This window comes from Triturus cristatus, chromosome 10, assembly GCF_964204655.1.
Source record: "Triturus cristatus chromosome 10, aTriCri1.1, whole genome shotgun sequence".
NCBI lineage: Eukaryota > Metazoa > Chordata > Amphibia > Caudata > Salamandridae > Triturus > Triturus cristatus.
Window position 1 is genome coordinate 88832052 of NC_140593.1, and position 22154 is coordinate 88854205.

At 47.7% G+C, this 22154-nt stretch overlaps 1 protein-coding gene across 1 annotated transcript; it reads right to left on the reverse strand.

The window, feature by feature from the left end:
* Window positions 1-14827: 14827 nt before the first annotated feature.
* Window positions 14828-20643, reverse strand: LOC146788903 (glutamine amidotransferase-like class 1 domain-containing protein 3, mitochondrial). Its single transcript, XM_085630480.1, has 4 exons — window positions 20269-20643; window positions 18159-18330; window positions 16968-17169; window positions 14828-15551 (listed from the first exon to the last, which is right to left on the reverse strand). Exons 1-4 carry the CDS (start codon window positions 20374-20376, stop codon window positions 15359-15361), a joined length of 675 nt encoding a protein of 224 aa, XP_085486606.1. The 5' UTR covers window positions 20377-20643; the 3' UTR covers window positions 14828-15358.
* Between the last annotated feature and the right edge of the window lie 1511 nt (window positions 20644-22154).

A 22154-nucleotide genomic window follows, 5' to 3' on the forward strand; every position in this document is an offset into this window, starting at 1 on the left:
GAAGCATTTTCGGAGCTGTGCAAGACCATAAAAAAGGAGATATCTAAGCCAGCTTTAACTAACACTAATACTAACCCGAGATGGTTTGATAACTCCTGCTCTAAAGCAAATAGAGAATTGAGAATTGCCCTAAAAGCTGACCCACCTGATCAGTTACTGGTGAGGTCTCTGAGGTCTAGTTACAAACGCACTTTAAAAACACGCTCCGAAGAGCTCTTAAAAACCCATTGGGAATCCCTTGTACGCACAGCAGCAACGAAGGATGTTGCTGGGTTTTGGAGCGAGGTTAAGAACCTGAAATCGTTTGGCTCCAACATTACTCCCATAAACTGTAGCATACTAGGGGATGTATGGGTGGAGCATTTTACAAATATTTATACGGCACCGATCCCTTCCGTGGTAAATTCCCAAACTTTTAAGTTTCCGAACATTTCCATAATGGAGGTGGAGGACGCAATTTTTCAAAGCGCAGGAAACAAAGCGCCGGGGCCCGATGGATTATCCATTGATTTAATAAAATCAGAGCCTGACTTTTGGTCACCACTATTGTGTAATGTTTTTAATAATTTATCTATTACTTCACTGCCCGATTCCTGGTCTAACAGCACCATCGTACCCATCTTCAAAAAGGTAATAGACTTGACCCTGGCAGCTATCGCCCAATATCACTAATCGATAATACATTGAAGATCTTGGGTAGGGTCATTTTTAATAAGATCAGTACTTGGGCTGAAGAAAATAAAATTTTACACCCATGTCAGTTAGGTTTTAGAAGCAATGTATGGACGGTGGAGCAGTGCTTAAACTTAAATTTTGTTTTAGATAAATATACCATAGCTAAAAAATCCACACTTTATTTAGGCTTTATGGATTTAAGTTCTGCTTTTGATTTTGTTAACCGTTCCCGTTTATGGACAGCCTTGCTTAGACACGGTTTGGATGAACCGTTGGTTCAATTTTTGGCCCATCTACACAGTGATTTAAAAGCTCGTGTCCGTATTAATAACGATGGTGAGGTTTCGGGCGAGATTTTAATTGGCAGGGGAGTAAGACAAGGCTGTGTCCTGGCTCCCCTGCTTTTTATTTTATATATAAATGAATTAAGCACATCTTTGGGTAAACTAACCACCGATGTTCCGCTCGTCTATGGCAACCCCCTCCCCGCACTTCTTTATGCCGACGATGCGGTACTTATAGGTCGTACACCAAATGCACTGCGCACTTTAATCTCAGGCTTCGTTTCTTATATGGCTGATCTTGACTTATGTACAAATTTTAAAAAATCCTACATAATGTCCTGCGGGCCAAAGAAACATAAAATTTGCCATATTACGTCAGAGAATAATGTTTTAAACAGCACTTGTACCTTCCCTTATCTAAGATTGTTGTTTTCTGATTTTGGATCCTGGCAACCTCGTGTTGCCAGAGGGAGGAACAAATTGGGCAAAGCCATTAATTCTATAATTACTCTACGCCAACCAAAGCATTTCGAGGTCATTCCATCCCTTTTACAAATTTATAAGACCCAGTGCGTCCCTACAGGAACCTATGGTGCTGAGGTGTGGGGTTACTCGAATTGCACCAACATTCAGACAGAAGAAAATAAATTCTGTAGGAAGGCCCTGGGGGGGGGTTATTTCGGCACCCTCCTATGTGTGTCATAGAGAATTGAATCTCCCCTACATAGAGGATTTTATAAAATCAAGACCCGCTTTGTTTTGGTTAAAAATTTGGCGTAACCCCGCTGCCTCGTTGACCCGTGATATCATCTCAGACTGTCTAAAAAGTGAGCAGACCAATTACATTCCCTGGCTCAATGCGGTACAGAAGAGTTTAGTAAGTGTAGAAATGGGGCACCTTTTCTTAGCCCCTGAAACAATAGACTCTTCGCATAAGAATATAGTAAGAAGGGCCTTATTCGATCAGTACCGAGTGAATCGAGAAAATATTGAACTCGCTAAGCCAGCAATCCTTAGGTATATTCCTATTCAAGAACCTTGTGCTAGGCCACATAATATGCCCCAAGGTTACTTGCGCAAGAAACTGGGCAAATGGAACAGGAGTTTGCTATTTAGGTTTAGGGATGGAAGTGTGGTAAATGTACTTTGTTTCCCCTTGGGTTATACCCATAATTTGGGAAATTTAGATTGTCCATGTAACCAAGGTGGGAAGCAAAGCTTGCTGCATTTTACATTGTTTTGTGGCTTTTATGCAAAATATACCAAACACTTCCTAATTCCCAATTTTAGAGTTAGTGCTTTGACGGATTATAACGAGGCTTTCAGAATTTTTCTGATGCTAAGCACTGACGATGTAATCTCCAGAGTTAGCCACTTTCTCAAAATTGCTGTTCGTTCTCGTGCCTCAATGAACACGGCCTGATAGGTTGTTTAACCATCTCGCACCATCTGCACATTGCACTTTTTTTGGATAATGGGTGTTTATATACCATAATGAACCTGGCCTGACAGTTTGCATCATTATTTGCACATTGCATTTTTGTACAACGAGCGTTCCCTTAGATGTGCTTTGATTAATAAGATCTGTTTTATCTTTGTTCATTGGGATGACTTTTATGTTTTATATATATTTAAATGGATGTATTTTATAAAGTTATCAATTTTATCTTTTTATTCCTTGATGTCGAACAAAATGGAAATGGCCTGTTAGATCCAGAAGCATTTTTTGTACTATCTGTACATTGTCATTTGCACTTTTCTTGGCTGTTTTGCACATATCTTAGTTATTATTGCTGATGTAACTTTTATTGTGTATAGGGATGAATGCTGCAATTTGTATGTACTTTTATGGATGTTTTATATATATCCGAATAAAGATCATTTGAATTGAATTGAATTGATAATCCATGAAATACTAAATGCCATACTATATTTTTAAATATGTGTTTAGGCTGTGGAATTGTGAACTTTCTCTTGGTTGAGGGAGAGTGCTGCTTTTTTGATATATGTGGTGTTTGTGTATGGTTTTCGATAATTTCCCAATTAGTCTACAGCAAAATCTAGAAGTGTTGTTCAATTATTCTACTAATCATTTCCTGAAAATAAATAGTACAAAGGCCAAGCTTAAGGAGTTTTTGCTGCACCTTTATAAGAAGAGTTACAAACAATACCTACTAAGGGATGGTCTTGGCAGAGAACCTTTACTGTGAGAAATGTGAGAGGTAGAGTTGTCTCCCATGCAGCTGGGTTGAGGGAACATGGAGAAAAACTTTTCCAAGACTCTAAGGGGCATATCAACAAGGGCTTTATCTCTGCTTTTTTGGCTTTAAAAGCCAAAAAAGGAGAGATAAATCTAGTGCCCTATCAACAACAGGGTGCTAATATGCAAATTTGCATGTTAGCACCCTTTTACTCTACGCTTCCCCTTGCATCTCTCATGAGATGCAAAGGGGGCGTTCCAGAGTAAAATAATAGGAGAAATGTCGCTAAGCGACATTTCTCCTATTATCAAGAATGTCGCTAACCCTGTTAGAGACAAAAAAAGTAGCGCTAACCGCGGTTAACGCTGCTTTTTTACGTCTGGTATTTTTCAGACTTAGCCATGATATCCTATGGAAGGAGGATATCATGGCTAAGTTTGCCTGTCCCTATCAACAAGGTAACGTGAGATTATCGCTGGGTTTCCAGCGATAATCTCACGTTAGCCTGTTAGCGTGAGGATTTTTATCGCTATTGAGATAAGCGTTGCTAATAGCACCCTATCTCAGCGATAAAAATTCACGCTAGCCGGCGATAATTATCCTAGCGCTAAGTGCGCTTAGAGATAATTATCGCCGGTTGTTGTTGATATGCCCTAAGGGGCATATTCACAAGGACTTATCTCCGATTTATCTCCACCTTAACGCAACAAAAGTGGAGATATATTTAGCACCTCATCCACAAGCAGGTGCAAACTGCAGACATTGCCAGTATTCCCACGATAACTGCCCCAAAATCTAACACCACGGCGGACACCACCAACTAACTCTAATGAGACGCAGAGTAGGCGTTCCCATGCAAAAACACACAAAAAAACAACAACATCACTTTCACAACGAACTGACAGAACTGCGAAGCGAACCAAAAACAGGTGATAAGCCACAGTGGCCGCAGGTATTTAAGACCTGCCTCAAGCAGGTATAAAGACGGACGCCTACCTGCAGTAGGCAACGGAGTCCCGCACACAGCCATACCCGAAGAACAAACAACGCCATGGAGCTACTCGTCATGCAACTCGGACCCACAACAGGCCCACAACACCCACCATCATCGCCCCCAGGACCACCACCCCCCAGACCCGTACCCGCATCCCCCCCCGGACCACCACAGAGGCAGTGTAGAATAAGAAGGCGGACCTACAGAAAACGCACCACCCTCAGAGACCTAACGCCTGCGGAAGTCATTGCCCACTACAGGCTCAAAAGGACAACCCTTCTTCGCATCATGACCCACATCGCCCACAGGCAAACGGTCCCAACACAGCAGAGAACCGACATCCCACCTCACACAAAGCTGCTGGCTGTGCTGCACCTGTTGGCCTCTGGGACATTCCAAACCAACAACTGCCAGAGTCGGAGGAGTCTCACAGCCAGCCCTATCAAAGTTCATCACACCTGTCCTGGATGCCATCCTCAGCTTCATACCTCAGTACATTCACTTCCCCAACACTGCACAGGAACAGCTGGAGACAACGCAAGGCTTCTACGCCATAGCTGGATTCCTGACCGTGTTGGGGGCAATTGATTGCACACATGTTCCACGTGTGCCCCCTGCGGATACTGCACACCACTACCGCAACATAAAGCACACACATTCCATCAATGTGCAGGCAACAGTGGACCGCCGGGGACTCTTCACCAATGTTGTCGCAAACTACCCAGGCAGTGTGCACGATTCCTTCATCTTCCGACAGCCCATCATCCACCAGCGCTTCCAGGATGGCACATATGAAACGGGACTGCTCATTTGTAAGTACCAAATCAACACACCACACAGCCCACAGCCACCAACGCACAAGGCGCATCTGTGGGGATGCACACGTGACCAAGCTACATTCGACATGTCAGACTACATGACCACCTACCAGACACGACTACACCTCTCCATGGTCATCCTGGGCTACCCCTGCACCCAATAGACATTTCATGGCACCCCAACCACACAATGGCTTGACGTGTGGAGATGCGGAATGCAGCCATGACACATGTGAGGCACTGTTCTGCCCTCATGACCCTGCCCCATTCTCCCGCAGATCAGCATCCCGTAGCAGTGGGCCCACGTCAGCCTCTGTGCATCCGGGGCCACTGGCCCTTTGCGACTCGAGTCATCCCCCCTTGTGGTTCTGACATTACATGTCTGAGTGCCTGATGACTGTTGGAGTTGTTGCCAGCACCAGCTACTCCCTGAGGGCTGGCTTACACTCACCCCACACACAGCCAGCACAGGTGTCACTGAATTGGTGGGCCTGCCATCACATCCTGCCGAACCAAGTATTGACTCTTTTCTCCCTGCACTGTCACAGGTGATCAAGGATATGCACTCTGCCCTTGGCTGATGACACCCCTCCGGGACCCGAATACACCCGCCCAGAGGCAGTACAATGTGGCTCAAATACGCACCAGGGGCATCGTTGATTGCACATTTGGCGTGTTGAAGTCACGTTTCAGGTGCCTGGACTGCACAGGTGGGAAGCTCCTGTACAGCCCGGACGTCGTGTGCAAGATAAACGTTGCATGTTGTGTGTTGCACAACATCTGTGCTCGCACCAGGGCCCCATGGATCCCAGTTCCAGAGGAACCGGATGATGATGATGGTGATGAGGCAGGTGGCCCACATCCCACTGCAGCTGCGGCAGGAATGGCCTGTGGGAACTACATCATTGACACCTACTTCTCATGAGCACGTCACATTGTGTCTGTCCATGGCAATCATGGGACAGTAGTAGATGTCCAATTACACTGCATGTGTGAATAAACATATTTGCAGGTTACAGGTTGGAATTGTGCATTGTCATGTTACATATCCCTGGGGTTACAGATGTGATTTGCCTGGTTGTGCACATTTGCCGTTCCAGTTGTGTCCTGTGTTCAGTTGTGGAGGGTTTGCTGTTTGTACTGGGATGTTGTCAATGTCGAGGTGCACTTCTGCTTATGTGCGTATGCTGCACGGTGGGTGAGTCGCTCCTGCGGCTCTGATTTGTCTGCCACTGGTCTCTTTCATGCGGTGTGCCTGTCGGTTCTGTCCTTCCACGGTGCTTGGATGTTGTGGTGTGAATGTTGTCCTCTGCAGTTGGCCAGGGTGCATCCGTAGTACTCTGCTGTAGCTGTATTTTGTTCAGTGGCATTTTCCGTATCCTGTTCTTGTGCTTGTTCCCGCATTGCGCGTGAGTTTGCTGCCCTCGCGCTGCTTATCCCTGCTTTCCTCATCGCGGAAGGGCTCATCACAGGTTTTCTGGTGTTGTGGTTTGTGTTATTATCTACGTCGGGGTGGTTGTATCACTGACATTGTCCTCGTTTTCAGCAGACAATCGCAAGGTACCACCGTGTTGTGAATTCCACGTTGATACGGGGTTATTTTCCCACGATGGGCTGCGATATTGAAAGTTGCATTACGCTACTCTTGTGGTAGTTATCACACGTTCTTGTGAATATACCCATAAATGTTAATACCACTGAAATACATTCCGTGGTTTTACATAGAACAGAATGTTTATCTTAGGATGTGTATCTGTCCCGCAACTATCCTTTTTAAATAGGATTGAGAGAAAGATACAGAGATCCCTAATTACTTTAAGAGGTAGACTTTCCATCCAAGCACTGAGATTTGAATCAGGACTCAGAAGTTCTTATGCACAAACCCTTGGGGCTTTTATTCCTTGGATCTATCACATAAACCAGGATACCTCTCACACAATTTAAGAACTATTAAAACAGAATTGTGCATTATTAATCAGCCAAACTCAATCTTTGGCCAAAATCTTGAGGCTCCACTAAAAATCTTAAATTTACATATTGAGAATTTAAATTCCTGGAATATTACTAATAAGTAAAAACTACCTTAAAATTGGGGGTGACACCTAAGTTTGTCTCTCAAAATAAATGACTGTTCACCTATAAATAGCTGCGTATAGTTGTTGTTTCCGCTGTGCCTAATCAAATGAAACACTACTTGGTAATGTTGAGATATAACTCCATGCGGAAACTCTTCTGACATTTCTGCACTATCTTTCTCTGCTTTGAATTAATTTTAGCAAATAGTATGGGTACCGTACAATATTGGTGACCATAATTGCCTGTACTGTAGATCTCATGTCCAGGATTTATGGCATGCAGTTTCATCAGTTCCACCATCTGGTTCTTAAAAAGATATATTCCTGAGGAATGATGTTTGCAGCCCACAAAAAGCTCTAAAATGTATCTTGGCCGCTCCCTCAATGTATAAATATTTTAATAGTTTTAAGACTATTTTTAAACAAATTAAAAGATGTCCTATAATAGATCATACTTTATAAGATGGATTTTTTTAAATCTAATTTGTTGGACTTGGCCCTTCTTGCAGGGTCATCCCTTTTTGCCTTCCTCCTAACCTTTTTTATAACATGGTGTTAGTGGTTTTAGGACTCTGGGCACTTTAGCACTGGTTAGCAGTGCAGAGTGCGTGTGCTCTCTGCCCTCCATAGGCTAACATTGGGAACTCCCCCCTTATGGGATAACTCCTAAATAAAACAAAATAAGTATGGCATGTTTGGTATGTGTGGAATGGAAATGATAAATGCTGCACAATGGTGTGCATAGATTCATTTTTACTATTTTAGGAATGCCACTTTTAGAAGTTGGCATTTCTGTGTGCTGTGTGCCTGCCAGCATGTCTGTTTCTAAAAGTGACCGGGGCTGGTGAAGAGTGGGTGGCTCCAGGGAGGGCAGGGGGAGGCAGGGTCAGGCTGAGTGGGAGGTCTGCAACTGGAGTAGTGGGCGGAGAAGTCCCCTGTTCCTGAATAGGTCTGTGCCTGCCCTGTACAATGCTAGCTCCACCCCCCTACTAACACCCCTCCCAGTGCCAGTTGGGACTGGAACTTCCAGGACCCTTCCAGAAGCTTCTGCCCCCTTCTAGACGCAGGGGAGAAAGGTGTATAAATACAAGGGCTGTGAGTTGTTGTGCTGGTGCTGACGTAGAGGGGACACTCTGCCAGGAGGAACCACTGCGGGACCCTGCGTGCTGGCCCCTATGCCCAACTTTACCTCTCTGCCCTTCTACAGGACCAGGAGGAGACTTTTGCTGGAGTGAAGACTGCTGCGCCAGGAGGATTGCCACACTGCTGGATTTGACTGTTCCCAGGAACTACTGTCCTTTTTTGCTAAGCTGCCCTACTGCCTGTGGATCTTGCCCAACATTGCCTGTCTGCTCTCCTGGACCCTAGCGCCTCGTGGGCACTATATGTTAATTCCCCCAAGGAGTAGGTACGTGGATTCTGCAGCTCTGTGCTGCCAAAGCGCAATGAGGGAATCCCAGCGTGGGGATCCCCCCCGCACCGCATTTTTACTGTGCCTTTGTGTTGCCTAAAGAGCGGGTGCCCACCCCGCATTTTGCAGCCTCATCTTGGGTGCCCACCCCGCATTGTGGTGCCAAAGGATCGGGTGCCACCCCGCCTTTATATTTTATTAATCAGCGGGAGCCCACCCCGCATTTGTGCCATTTTGCAGGAGACCACCCTGCGTTGTCTGCATTTTTTTTAAAACAAAAGAGCGGGTGCCCATCTTAGCATTCTGAAAACTTTGGCAGGTGCCCACCCCACATACCTGCTTATTTCACTAGCGGGAGCCCACCCCGCTGCTTTATTCCTTTACCGGGAGCCTACCCCACTTTATGCTGGATGTTTAAAAGGCGGGTGCCCACCCCACTCAATGTGTTTTTAAATACAGCGGGAGCCTACCGTGCATTGGTGATATTTAAGACGAAGGAACGGGAGCCCACCCCGCCCTTCGTAGCCGGAGAGAGTAGCACAGAGGAAAAGAAAACAGAGGACAGGCACCCGCGTATCACTGTGAGCGGGGCCCGTCGAGTCAGAGCCTCACAGGCTCCATTTCCGCCTCCCCCTGCCTTGAGGGAAGCCGTTTGGAGCCTCGCGCTCCCCGTCGAAGTCCCGGGTCCCAGGAGGGGACCCGGGTGAAGTTGGGAAGAAAGCCGGAAAAGCTAAAGGTGAGCCGGTTGCAGCGAGAGGCCCCGGACTGCCAGCGAGTGGGGGCTGCATCCCAGGCGTTGGGGGTGCACCAGAGGGTCTTCTCAGTGGGCACGGGTGGTGCCAGAGTTTGCTGATCTTCACAGCGGCGACGCAGTTGCGGGCCACTGCAACGTGATGGGCATTTTTCTACTTCAGAGCTCCAGAGTGGGGCTCCTACGTGGGCAGTGGTGCCAGACCTTCACCTGCTATACAGCTGCACCGCAGAAGCATGCAGCTGCAACGATTGGGTACTTTTGAATTTAGTAGCCCGAAGGGGGGCTCACAGCTACAGACCATGGTGCCCGTGTTTGGTTGTCTCCCAGCTGCCCTGCCGGACAGTGGGCAGCTGCAACATTTGGGCAAGTTTTTCCTTCAGAGTCCCAGTGTAGGGGCTCCCATTCATCACGGCTGCACCGCAGGAGCGGGCAGCTCCAACGTTGAGCCTTTCTAAATTTTGAGTCTCAGAAAGGGGTGCTCCCACTTGCCAATGCTCGTTTTTGGACACAACTGCAACGCTGAAGTGGGCAGCTGCAACGTTGGGCAAAGTTATTTTGAGAGTCTCAGAGTAGGGGGTTCCACAGACGCAGTAGCGCCAAAGGCTAATCTGCAATGTTGGTGGCATTTGTAATGTGCACAGCTTTTCCCTAATGTTTCCACTGCTGATTGGGGCATGATGTACATGATGATGCCATGATGGATGCATAATGTGTTTTTATGCCTAATGATGATGCCTAATATCATGCTGTGTTGTTCTAGGTTAATGCCTTATTTATTTTGTTTGCCTCATGCTAATGTGTCCCATGACTAAGGTCATGTTATGATGTGCTAAGGTTATGTCTGCGCTAACGTGTTCATGCTAATGGGATTTATGCTAAGGTGATGATGCTAAGTCATTTCTTCTATCAGTAGCGACTGGCTGTTATTACTGATTGATTGCATTTACTGTTTATGCTAATGATGGTGCCTAATGCTTCTCCCCTAATGCTTACCTTGCTGGGTTCATGCACAAGGTGCTTATACCCGATATAATGTGGTTTATGCCTTATCTAATGGGTCTTACATCTAAGGAGGTGCATACTGTTTTTATGCCTAATGTACTGCTAGGATGTCTTAGGATGATGCCTCTTGCAAATGTGTTTTATGCCTAATGCTAATGTAATGACACCAGGTTCATTATTTTACAGGTGGTTTTGCATCTACTGTTTGTACCTTGTGATGGTCCTAGTAGCGACTCCATTGGCGCTGAAATGTACATAGTCCCCTGTAAATTGCTACCTGGTGCCAATTGGCACAGTGTATATATCTGTGATTGTGATTCTAAAGTGTTTTTATAATACAAAGGCTATTTTTATATAACCTTGTGTGGAGCCTCTTTTGTAGTGTGCCTAGTGTTTCGCCGCTGTGTGTGTGTGTGTTGCGCAAACACTTTACACATTGCCTCTGGGATAAGCCTGACTGCTCGTGCCAAGCTACCAAGGGGGTGAGCAGGGGCTATCCTTAGGGTGTAGCTCCCTTGCTCTGACTAGAACGGGGGTTTCTGACTGGCTTGGATGCTTGCCCTAGCCTGCCGGGAAACCCCGCTTCTAACATAATTCATAGAATATTATTGTCATCACAGTGTTATTGTGGTTTGAATATAAGTGTTATATTAGAATGTGATTGTTTTGTTGACATTCTTGGGAGTCTTTTGTTTTCAAAACTTAATAAAATTTCATTTGATATTCTCTGATTGTATGGTTTTAGTTTTCCTTTAAGGCTTTAATGTTTTGTCCTTCTTCTTTTATGTTATGCGTGGCACTGAACCTGCACGGACAAGCTTTTCTAATAATCAATAATGCAATGCAGTATATGAATTAGCTTTACTAGTCAGATTCTCCTGATCTGACCCAGAACCTGTCTTGGAGACCGACATCAGGGCGGGACTATGGAACCAAGAGCAGCCCTGGTATAAAAGGCTCACACCAGACCCGCTCCCCTCCTACCCTCGCTCTGTTTTCATCCATCCTTTCTCTCCTTCTCACCACCCTCTCTTCTCTCTCACTGATCTCTTGCCCCCTCTCCCGCCCTCTCTTGAAGCCCCCTTGTGCCTGCTGCAACTAAACTCGGGGACCTGGGGAAAGAGACAGTTTCATCAGCAGTGGCCCTGAACCTTCAGAGCAACTCCAGCCCTATTGAATAACAGGCCAGCCAGGCTCCTATTAGCATTAATGGCCCTTCAGGACTTGCAATCTTGCAATGTCCGGAAGGGATAAATGAACAGAAAAAGAAGGAAGGAATGGAGTGGATGGATGGCTGGAGTAAGAAAGATGGCAGGTAACTTGGAAAGGCAAAAACAGAGAGGACAAATTACATGTATTCCGTCAGTCAGTCAAAATATCTTTATTCGGCTAACTACAAGCCATAAAAGAATACATCAACAAAACATTTAAAACAAATTAAAAACATACGTAATATGATGAAGAACAATAGCAAATTCACTGTCAGAACATCAAGATTGTAGTTGGTGGATTTACACAAGATAGCAGCATTTGAGGAACGGGTCATAAATAAATTCATAACAGCCCCCTGCCCCCTGTCCCAAAAGGCGGTAAGCCCAGAGGTAATTATTTTAAAAACAGATGAACAAAGTCATTTACCAACAATATCACGTAATCGAACAGCCGAGGAAATATATCTGTAAATCATTAAACAGGTAAATTCATCTTTTAAAAGCTGGAGATGGTATAGTGCTGACCGACACTTCCTAATATTTAAAAACTTTAAAAGAGGTATGATCGAATCACGCCTTAGCTCAATGTAGAGTTGACAAAAAAACATACAATGTAATGTGCACTGCCCAGACTCACAGTCACAAGGGCAAAGATCCAGTTTAGCACCACAATAAACTTTACGGGGATAGGATACCAAAAAGTGCGAAATACCAAACCTAAATCTTATAAGGTAAAACAATTTGGGCTGACTAAAGTAAAAAGAGAGGTAGGGCTCAACGCCTAGCGAGCTGACTAAAAGCGAGTGTTCAACGACGCTCTTCTTTGCCCTCTCCAAATTTCCTCTGGCTGTATATAGGCAGGTTATAATCTCCCTTTTTATTTCGCTTTTGAGATCTCTGCAATGCTAGCTGGATTATGAAACCGGTCTACCAGCCTCATTGTCTCTAACTGTTTTTTTTATATAGCTGAACCAAGGTATCTTCATCATGTGGTCCAATTTGAGACCGTCTAAAATGATGGCGCGATTTAGGGCTGGTTCTGCCTTTGCCCAGATAGAGTGCCACAATAAAATCGGTGCTAACTGTATACGAAAAGACAAGGGAATCAGTCCAAGTTCGCTATGGCAGACAGTAGCAGGGAGACAATTGGGTACTGTCAGCAAACGTCTCATGAAAGTATTTTCAGCTCTTTGCAGCCCGCAGTGTTACAGGAGCTCCATACTCCGGCCCCATACAAGATAACAGAACAGGACCGTGCCTTGTTAGGGTCAGGAGCCTTGTTCTTCACTGTTTGATTTAGGGCCCTTTCGACTTTGTCAAACGTTGGATGGGCCAGTTCTGAGGCCCCGTAATTTAGATCGATATACTGCTCCCCAATGAAACTATATAAGCAGGAGAAATGATCCAACCACGCTTCAGGCATGATTGTAGCATCAATGTTACCATTGTGGGAGCTTTTAAAGAAGTCTGCATTAACAGTTTTCCAAAAAAGTCTGGGATCTGTGTTTTGACAGGTTACCTGAAGTTGTTCCCAGGCTTCTCTTCTTATATCTAATTTACGTCTCCCTAATGCCTGTTTATATTCGAATCGCAGCTGTTTAACCACTGAATTATCTCGGGTTTTTTTTTCAATGCCTTGTCTACTTTGTTGTGGGACTGTGAACAATCACTATCAAACCACTTACTTTGCTTCCGCGGTCTCATTGTGTAGTCACCAGATAAAGCAGCGTTCATGGTCTCAGTTATTGCCACAAAAGATGTTAACATGAATGATGGACTTATGTAATCTTTTAGACAATCTAAAACTTGATTCATATTGGTTTTCATTATCTGGTGTAAGACGGTGTCTGGATTAATAGTAGACCCTTTCCGCATTAGCCCCTTGTTTTAGTGTGGATTATGGGTCATAATTTAGTTGTCACTGAGGAGTCACCAGTTTGAATCTGTAAACAAAGGGATAGTGGATATTGGTCACTGAAACAGACCTTAGGTATAGAAAAGTCACAGATTGGGGTCTCAAATAATCAGAGAGGGCAATAAAATCAATTAGGGACCCTTGACCCCTGCCCACATATGAGACTAGTTCTGTGCCTTTCGGTCGAATAAGGTCAATTGAAAGAAAAAGGGAGAATTTTGAGAGTAATGTGTTAAAAATATTCCTGCAAGGGTTATGGTAAAAGTGACATCCACCATCCCTGGCTCTGTTTATTAAACAACATACAGACTGCTGAGATAAGGGCTTACTTTACAGTTAAAATCCCCCCCCCCCCCCCCCCAAATAACAATAAAATCCCTGTTTATCTCCTGTATATGTCCACACAGTGTAATCTCTAATTCTTCTGCAATGGCGGTTTTAAGTAGTATTGAAATTGTTGTGATAAAAATTAACAAGGATCGATGTCACAGTTTTTCTAAAAAGAATATTAATCATTTGGAAGTGTGGTGAATGAAGCTGGGTCTTTCTTATTTTGCCTGATAGTGTTGTCGCTACCAGAGTTAGTAGACCACCCTTAGAGTGACCGCCTAAAGCTACACTAGAAGCGTAGCCATTGATGGGAACAGGTTCTCTCGAGCAGGTTTCTTGTAAACGTACAATACTATAGTCTTTTATAAAATCAAGCCATTGGTCGGATTTCAACTTATTAGACAGGCCAGCAATATTCTAGAAAAGGCTACCACTGAAAAGGCTACCACTGCTGTGCTATTATTATTCCGAGACAGTTTCCTAAAACTTGAATGAGTTGCTATCTCACAGGCATTCTTGGAGTTCGTGGCCATATTGACTAGTGCCAGTGGTTGAGTCTGATCGCCCACTGTGATATTATTAAGCGCGATCCAGGCTGTCTTTAGTGAGTCACAGAGTAGGACTGCCTACACATGGGACAACAGGTATTACAGGTGTCCATGGGCAGAGGACACAAGTTACATAGAGGCTAGTGAGTAGTTTTATTGGTTGCGGTGGTAGAGAGGATACAGTACCTCAAAGTGGTTTTAATTATAACAAGCATTGGCCATGCCAGTAGGTTTGGCTCGCGAATGCAATGTCAAGTGTACCCTAATGACTACACTCTCCCATCTGTGCTGCTGCTAGAGAAAAACACCATAAATTATCTAGTTATGTAAGACAGTTTCATAGCATTACAACTGTGTGTGCCACTGAAAGTTGAAGCTCAGGCAGCTATATAAATAAATCACAGCTGTGTGGAGGGCAAGTACTTTTTTGTGGAAGCACACAACTTCTGCCCATTCAAAACATGTACTCCTGGCTCCCAACATGTGGGCGGAGCCAAAGCCCGTCTCCTGGTGGCTCTCACATACATGTCTGGCGGCAGCTGCGCTGCCAAACCAGACTGCGCTGCCAAGTCAGACCACAATAACAAGATAGAAACACATGCTTATGAGTATAATTTAAATAAAGTAATTTTATTCAGTATAAAAATACATCAGTACGGGATTCAGCAGTGCCTTGGACTACACCTCTGGAATTAGTGCGCTATAGTAGTAGTGTGTACTGGGTGTGACCCGAGAGGGAACTCTGTCCTCCATATTATGTGCTGTTGTGGAGGCGGCCCTGGTCTAAGTAGTGTATGTGGTGGTGTAAGGACCTCCCCGGTCTTCACAGTGGGTGTGGTGATATAGTGCACTCTGGCCTCCATGTTGGATGTGACCCTGAAATCCAAGTCTCTGTTGTAGTGTTTGACAGTTCACGATTCATTGGGACTTGAGAGACGCCATGTTGGGTGTGGTAGCAGAGCTGACGGGGTCCCGCTGTTAGTCTGTTGGCTTGGTGGCAGATGAGACTTTCTCCTGCATTGAATTTGGGAGCAGAGGTAACTCTGGTTTCTGTGGTGGGTCTGGTGGTACCGCAGAGTTGGGGGGTCTCTCCATTGGATGTGGCCGAAGTACAAATGTTGCACGTCATCCTCGCACTGCTCACGCGAGCTTCAGCACTTCCTTCACCATCGCACCGACGCCGTCGAAGACCTTATGGATGGGGGCCTTACACATGAAGGCGCTGGTTGTCACCAGCTTGTTCTTGGCGTCCACGTGCACCTCGTGCACGTCTTTGTTCACGTGCTTGCAGCCCATGCTCTCGATGCCTTGTGCGGTCTGGGCAAAGGGCCACCTGAGGATGAGAAGAAACGTCAGTCACTGAATGCTGCCTAGGGAGGTACAGGCTGTGCGAACACATCACTGATTACAATCGGAGCTTATGGTAGCAGTTAGGCAAACCCAGAAATAAAGGTTACAGCACAGGAGGAGGCGGGAAATGTGTCATATCTGTTCTTGTGCAGGCAGGTACCAATGAGGCGGTATCATGAATGTGTGCGCGTGCAAAGGCCCCAGCTGTGTGTCTGGTATATGCGATTCCACTGTCTAAAGCGCATTCATTTAACTCCCAATGTTCCAGAATTACTGCATGAACTGCAGGCACCAGAGCCTAGAAACAGAGAGAGGCAGCCACTGCTTACTGTTTCCAAGCTGCGCTGGCTGCAGCTCGCGCACTAACTTGGAGAAACTCTGAGTTAAATGTTTGCGATATCGGCTGTGCAGGTCAAGAACAGCAGAGGCTCAACTCTGCCCCGGGCCAGGCATTAGGAGGCGGTTGGTCCTCACTGAAGGAAGCTGCCAGCACAACTGTGTGCAGTAGGAGCAGTAACAAGCCCAACATAAGTGGCAGAACCATAATATGCATATTATTCCCCATTTTTCCAAAGCTATAATCAGGTGGAAAGCCCAGCCAGCAACTGGAAAAACTACATGTGTTCGCCAGTTGCACCTGTTATCACCGCCCAATTTAAAGTGATGTGTTAATATTTAAAAGAAAGGGAAGGGTGGTTGTATGTCTATGTATTTTAAGAAATAACACCGTACCTCATAAGGATATTGGAATTAGCTCTGTGACTTCATGAAGGAACTTGATTCTCCCCATGGAATTCTTCTATGACTGCCAATAGCCATATAATGTATAGATTGCTGTATATAGGGCCTGTACAACATCCACCACGACGGTGGCCATCAAATTCTATAAAACGATCCAGTCCGACCAATTTCAGGGTGAGTGAAATGTACAAGTTTCTGATTTACACGGACAAAAATAGTATTCTTACCCCATTGTCTGGTTGTTTGATACAGTCACTAACATCAGCTAGACATGTGGACCAGCCCAGACCCCTTGACCCCTGATCCATCACATGATTGACCCTTTGTCCTACCTTCCGCCCCTCAACACCTCTTAATTGCCCCAGAGGGCCTTGAGATTAGTTAAAGGTTGTAACCTATAAGAGGTTAATCTGGTGCTTAGAGCCCTGGTTACCTTCTTTCCTGCACAGCCTTCACGGGCCCTGACAAATGGGGCAGCCATGGCAGTGCCCGGGACACCAAAGGGCAAGCAAGGAATGGACTCTGCCACCCCAGGATACCCATAATGGACACCCATGGGATGAGCTGGGAAGCACTGAGCCCTTGTCATGGACCTCCAGACTTCACTCTGGGTCCCTCACACCCCCGATGTCAGTCTAGGCTCATGACTATCACTCACTCGTCACACTCTGCGTCCTGGCCCACGGTGACCTCACAGCCGGGCAGGATTTTGGCTGCCAGCACCGGGGAGATGCAGCAGAGGCCGATGGGTTTCTTGGCCGCGTGGAAGGCCCGGATGGTGTCCTCCACCGCTTGGTTGACGGTGCAGTCCTTCCCGTTCACGGCCCAGGAGCACAGGTTCTTCGCCACCCCGAAGCCACCTGCAAACACAAACCCTGTTAGAGTGATCTGGAGGGTTGGACAGATGGAGGGAGGAAACAGGAAATGCGTCAGCACTCATCAGCATCAGAGAGTGAGAGCTCCAGGGTGAGTAGGAGACTGACTGTGAGATGAAAAGACCCTCAGTCCTCTGGATTCCCCCCTTGCAGAATCTAATTCAATCATCATATGTTAGCATCACAGATGGCCTTCAAAAATGCTCCCACAATCAAAGGTGACCTTTCACCTGGGCTTTCACACAGACTGCTACAATCGCAGATGACACACACCAGACAGCTTCTCCACTGACCATTTGCCCTTCACTTTATGCATACATACCACCATGCCATGGGAGCCCCCTCACCTATTAGGATCAAGAGATCACTTTACACATACCACCATCCCCTGGGAGCCCCCTCACCTATTAGGATCAAGAGATCACTTTACACATACCACCATCCCCTGGGTACCGTCTCACTTCTCAGGATGAAGGCATCACCTTACACATACTGCTATCTCCTGGGTAACCCCTCACCTATCAGGATCAAGAGAGCACTTTACACATACCACCATCCCCTGGGAGCCCCCTCACCTGGCAGATTCAAGAGATCACTTTACACATACCACCATACCCCAGGTGACTCCTCACCTGGCAGATTCAAGAGATTACTTTACACATGCAACCATCCCCTGGGCACCCCCTCACCTATCAGGATAAAGGCATCGCTTTACACATGCAACCATCCCCTGGGCACCCCCTCACCTATCAGGATAAAGGCATCACTTTACACATACCACCATCCCCTGGGTAACCCCTCACCTATCAGGATCAAATGAGCACTTTACACATGCAACCATCCCCTGGGCGCCCCCTCGCCTATCAGGATAAAGGCATCGCTTTACACATACCACCATCCCCTGGGCGCCCCCTCACCTATCAGGATAACAGCATTGCTTTACACATGCAACCATTCCCTGGGCGCTTCCTCACCTGGCACAATCAGCGCATCCAGATCGCTGACCCTCAGCAAGGAGAGGTCTTTGACGTTGCCCCTGGCGATGCGCCCGCTCTCCACCAGCACGTTACGTTTCTCTGCCGTGGGCTGCCCTGTCACGTGGTCCACCACGTGCATCTGTTCAATGTTGGGGGCGTAGAGTTCTTCCTAAGGAACAGGGGTCACAGTGAAGCAGGAAGATTAGCAGCCATACACTCTTTTGTATATATGAATTAATTGCATGTATGTATGTATTTATATTTTCTATAACCATGACAAAGTGCTTTACACTGCATGTTTACAGATTTACACTGGCCCAGAAAAGGTGACAAGTGTATGCGTATGACATTTGGATAAATGCAAGACTCAGCAATGGCGCAGACGGTGCAATGCTCAAAAGTAGAAGTGCTCAACAGTGTACATACAATGCACATATACAGTCATCGACACCAACAGTGCATCAAGCCCAATATAGTACTTGGTTATTCCATTAATTTTAGTAGGACAGACCTTTGATACTGTGGACGTTTCGACCCAAACATTGAATCGCCAGGGTCTTCTCCAGGACACGTACCATCTGTCACATAACCCTTTCATGTATTTAATTCTGATCAGTTCAGGGAGGCGGACCTGTGATTCTAGGTTGTGCGGCTCGTCCCACCTAGTGAATAATCACTAAATATCCTGATCTGACAGTAGCGTAGCAAGGCTGCCCTGGTACAAACAGGATAATGACCCCAAGACTGATGATGGTGTAGGAAAATACAGCAATTATCAGCGTTCATTGGAACCCTCGGGGCCCTGCGCCCTGGTGCACTGCACCCGGTGCACCGTTAGTAGCTATGTCCCTGGATCTGAAACAAAATGGACGGATTCAGCAACAATCTCGCCGAGGGTACACCGTCTCCCCTGGCGGACCTCAAGACGTTCGTCCTAACCATCAATAGACCTGTTTTAAATGAGGCCTCGGGGACCGGAAGTTAATTTTTTTTATTTCTGTAAATAGAGGCACATAAAAGGCTCAGGACAACAGTTTTACATCAGCCGCTACCCGCGGACGGGTTCCAAGTAGTCAGAGAGCCGTGTCCTCATGGTGGGAACCTCACCCTCGACGGAGCCGTCTCTCTCCCTGGCAGTGACGGCACTCTCCAGTCTGTGATGTCAGTGCCACACACAGCAATGCCACAATATGTCGCCTGAGCATGTCAGTTCCCAGCGCTAATCCTTGGCGGTGACGTCACCGTCGCTGTTTGTGATGAAACACTTCTCGACGACTGTGTTACATCCCCTGACAGTGATGTTTGAGTCTCTGTCACCGATGCTATAATGTCGACCTTGCAGTGCCCGCCACTAATATCACGGCCCCTGGTATTTACTGATCTAATCCTCTGGAGTGACATTGGAGAACATGGCCATGACGTCACAGTCCGTTACAGGTCCATAACAGTATTAGGCGTGATGTCACTGGCTCTGGTACTCATACTAGTATCTGCGCGTACTGCGACGGTACCTGGTGCTGACATCCTCGTCCGAAGCGGTGATGGCACCCCTCCTGGAAGTGACGTCACAGTCTCATGCAATGACAACACAGTAGCCGGTTGTGATTTCAAAGCCCCGGGAAGCTGTCAGCCTCCGTCGCAGTGACGTGAACGTGTCTGGCTCCCACATCACGGAGTCCACCAGCAGACTAAGAAACCCCATCAGTGATGTCACAGCTAGCGGAAGTGACGCACTATCCTATGGTACCCTGTAGTGATGTCAATGCCCAGACGGTTTTGTCTGCACCCTCGCAGTGACGTGCCAGTAACGCTCTGACACCACTAAGTCTTAGAGAACCATAGCGGACCCTCCAGCCCCGTGGCAGCCAGGCTCCGAGATGTTAGAGCCGCGGCCGCAGACTAGTAAATATAAGTTACCCGATTTCATTTTTACAACTTCATTCAAGAATGCACGGCTACCATTAGGAACTGTCCCAGGGCAGGTGGAGGCAGTGGAAGAGCCAGGAAGGATGGACGGCAGATTCCAGCTGCCTCGGAGGACAAGCCCAGCGAGCGGTACAGAGCGCACACCCCCATATACATGTATGTCAAGAGAGCACAGCCTTACCTGAGCCCCGGCTCTGCTGAGATGGACCAGAACCGCCGAAGCCTCGTGGACTTCGCTGCCGTCGTACACGCCGCAGCCGGCCAGGATGACAGCCACCTTCTTCCCCATGGTGTGAAGCGAGCACTGAGACAGACAGACAGACGGACGCAGGGTCAGAGACAGCGAGGGCTCCGGAGGCGGCTGTGGTGAGGGGAGCTCAGACTCGTGTCTGCTGCAGGCGCCTCCGCGTCTCTTATAGGCACAGAGTCAGACAGACAGACGGACGCAGGGTCAGAGACAGCGAGGGCTCCGAGGGCAGGACAGGCTGTGGTAAGGGGAGCTCAGTCTCGTGTCTGCTGCAGGCGCCTCCGCGTCTCTTATAGGCACAGAAGTGATGGGGAGGGCGGAGGAGGAAGTCATGGGCTGCGCAGACTGGAGGTGCCCATAAACCGCCCCGCGTGTGCAATCAGCATGCACTTATGCCACCTGGGGATTCCCCTGCAGACGCCTCACCCAAACTGCTGAGTCACCCACACTTTGCGGAAATGCAAGAAGCAGGTATCACTATCTGCCTGTAACAGGAGCAGGGGATGAAACACAGCAACATACTCCCGCCTGCACGCACAGCCCAGCCCAAGGAAGCCCCATGTGTGCACAACACACCCCCCTGCCCCCCGTGTCCAGCCCCCTGTGTGCACACCCCTCCCTGTCCAAGGCAGACCCCTATCTGTACACCAACTGTCCTGTCCAAGGCAGCCCCCGGTGTGCAAATCCCTATCTGTCCAAGGCAACCTTGTGTGTGCACACCCCTCCTTGTCCAAGGCAGCCATCTGTGTGCATACACCTCCCTGCCCAAGGCAGCCCACTGTGGGCACACCCGCCCTGTCCAGCCCCTTGTGTGCACACCCTTCTGTGTCCAAGGCAGACTCCTCACTGTACACCAACCAGCCTATCTAAGGCAGCCCCCCCCTCCGGCTATCTGGGCACACGCAATGCTTTCCAATGGGGCGACAAGGTGGCCGGGCTGCCCTGGAAGTCCCGATGAGGGCTTGTTTGCCTCTGAGATCCCAGCCAGGGCTCTAGGAGGTTGGACGTGTCCATGCCTTGGGTCCCCTCAGTCTTGCCGTGCGCACAGGTTACCAGAAAGGGGGGTATCCTTCCTCCAGATTACTAGGGACAGGGTATTCCGGAACCCCTCTCGGCCTAGCGGTCCTCAGCCGGCAGCCGGACGGGCCAGGACGCCCCCTCCAGCCCAGGGCTCTGTCCCCCAGCCCAACGTGTGGCGTGGTGCCCGGGATGGGGGCCCACATGCCTAGGGAGGCATCACCTGTGCCTGGGAGTCCCGACAGGGTCCAGGGGCCCCAGGTTCAGTCTCCTGGCCTGCCGCTCTGCCCCTACTTGGCTGCGTACAAAAGCTCTGAAAGGACTGGTTCCTGGAGGCCCAGGGAGGCCCCACCCAGCACCTCTGGACATCGGAGCCCTGACAGGGTCCAGGGGCCCACCGGACCCTGGGGAGGGCGCACCCGTCCTGGGCTCCGTCTCCTGGTCTGCCGCTCCGCCAGGGACCGGGGACGGGGTTTCATAGAGCCCGGGGAGCCACCCCCTGCTTGGATGGGTTCAAGAGCTCCGGCCGGGGCCCTGCGGGCCCTGGTGAAGTAGGGTCTACAAAATGTAGAATTTAACTTACAGCTTTATTAGGAACATCCACAACGTAAGGCAGGCAACTCCAACTGAATGGAACATCAGACAGAAAATAGAATACACAGCCATGAACCAAAAGAAGCAAAGATACGCACAAATAAAGGGTAAAGGAATATAGCTAACAAAGCTTGGTTGAGAAATAAAGAATTAAGAGAACTGAACACTCTGAGGAATGAAAGTGCTCATTACCACATACCTCTCTCCCT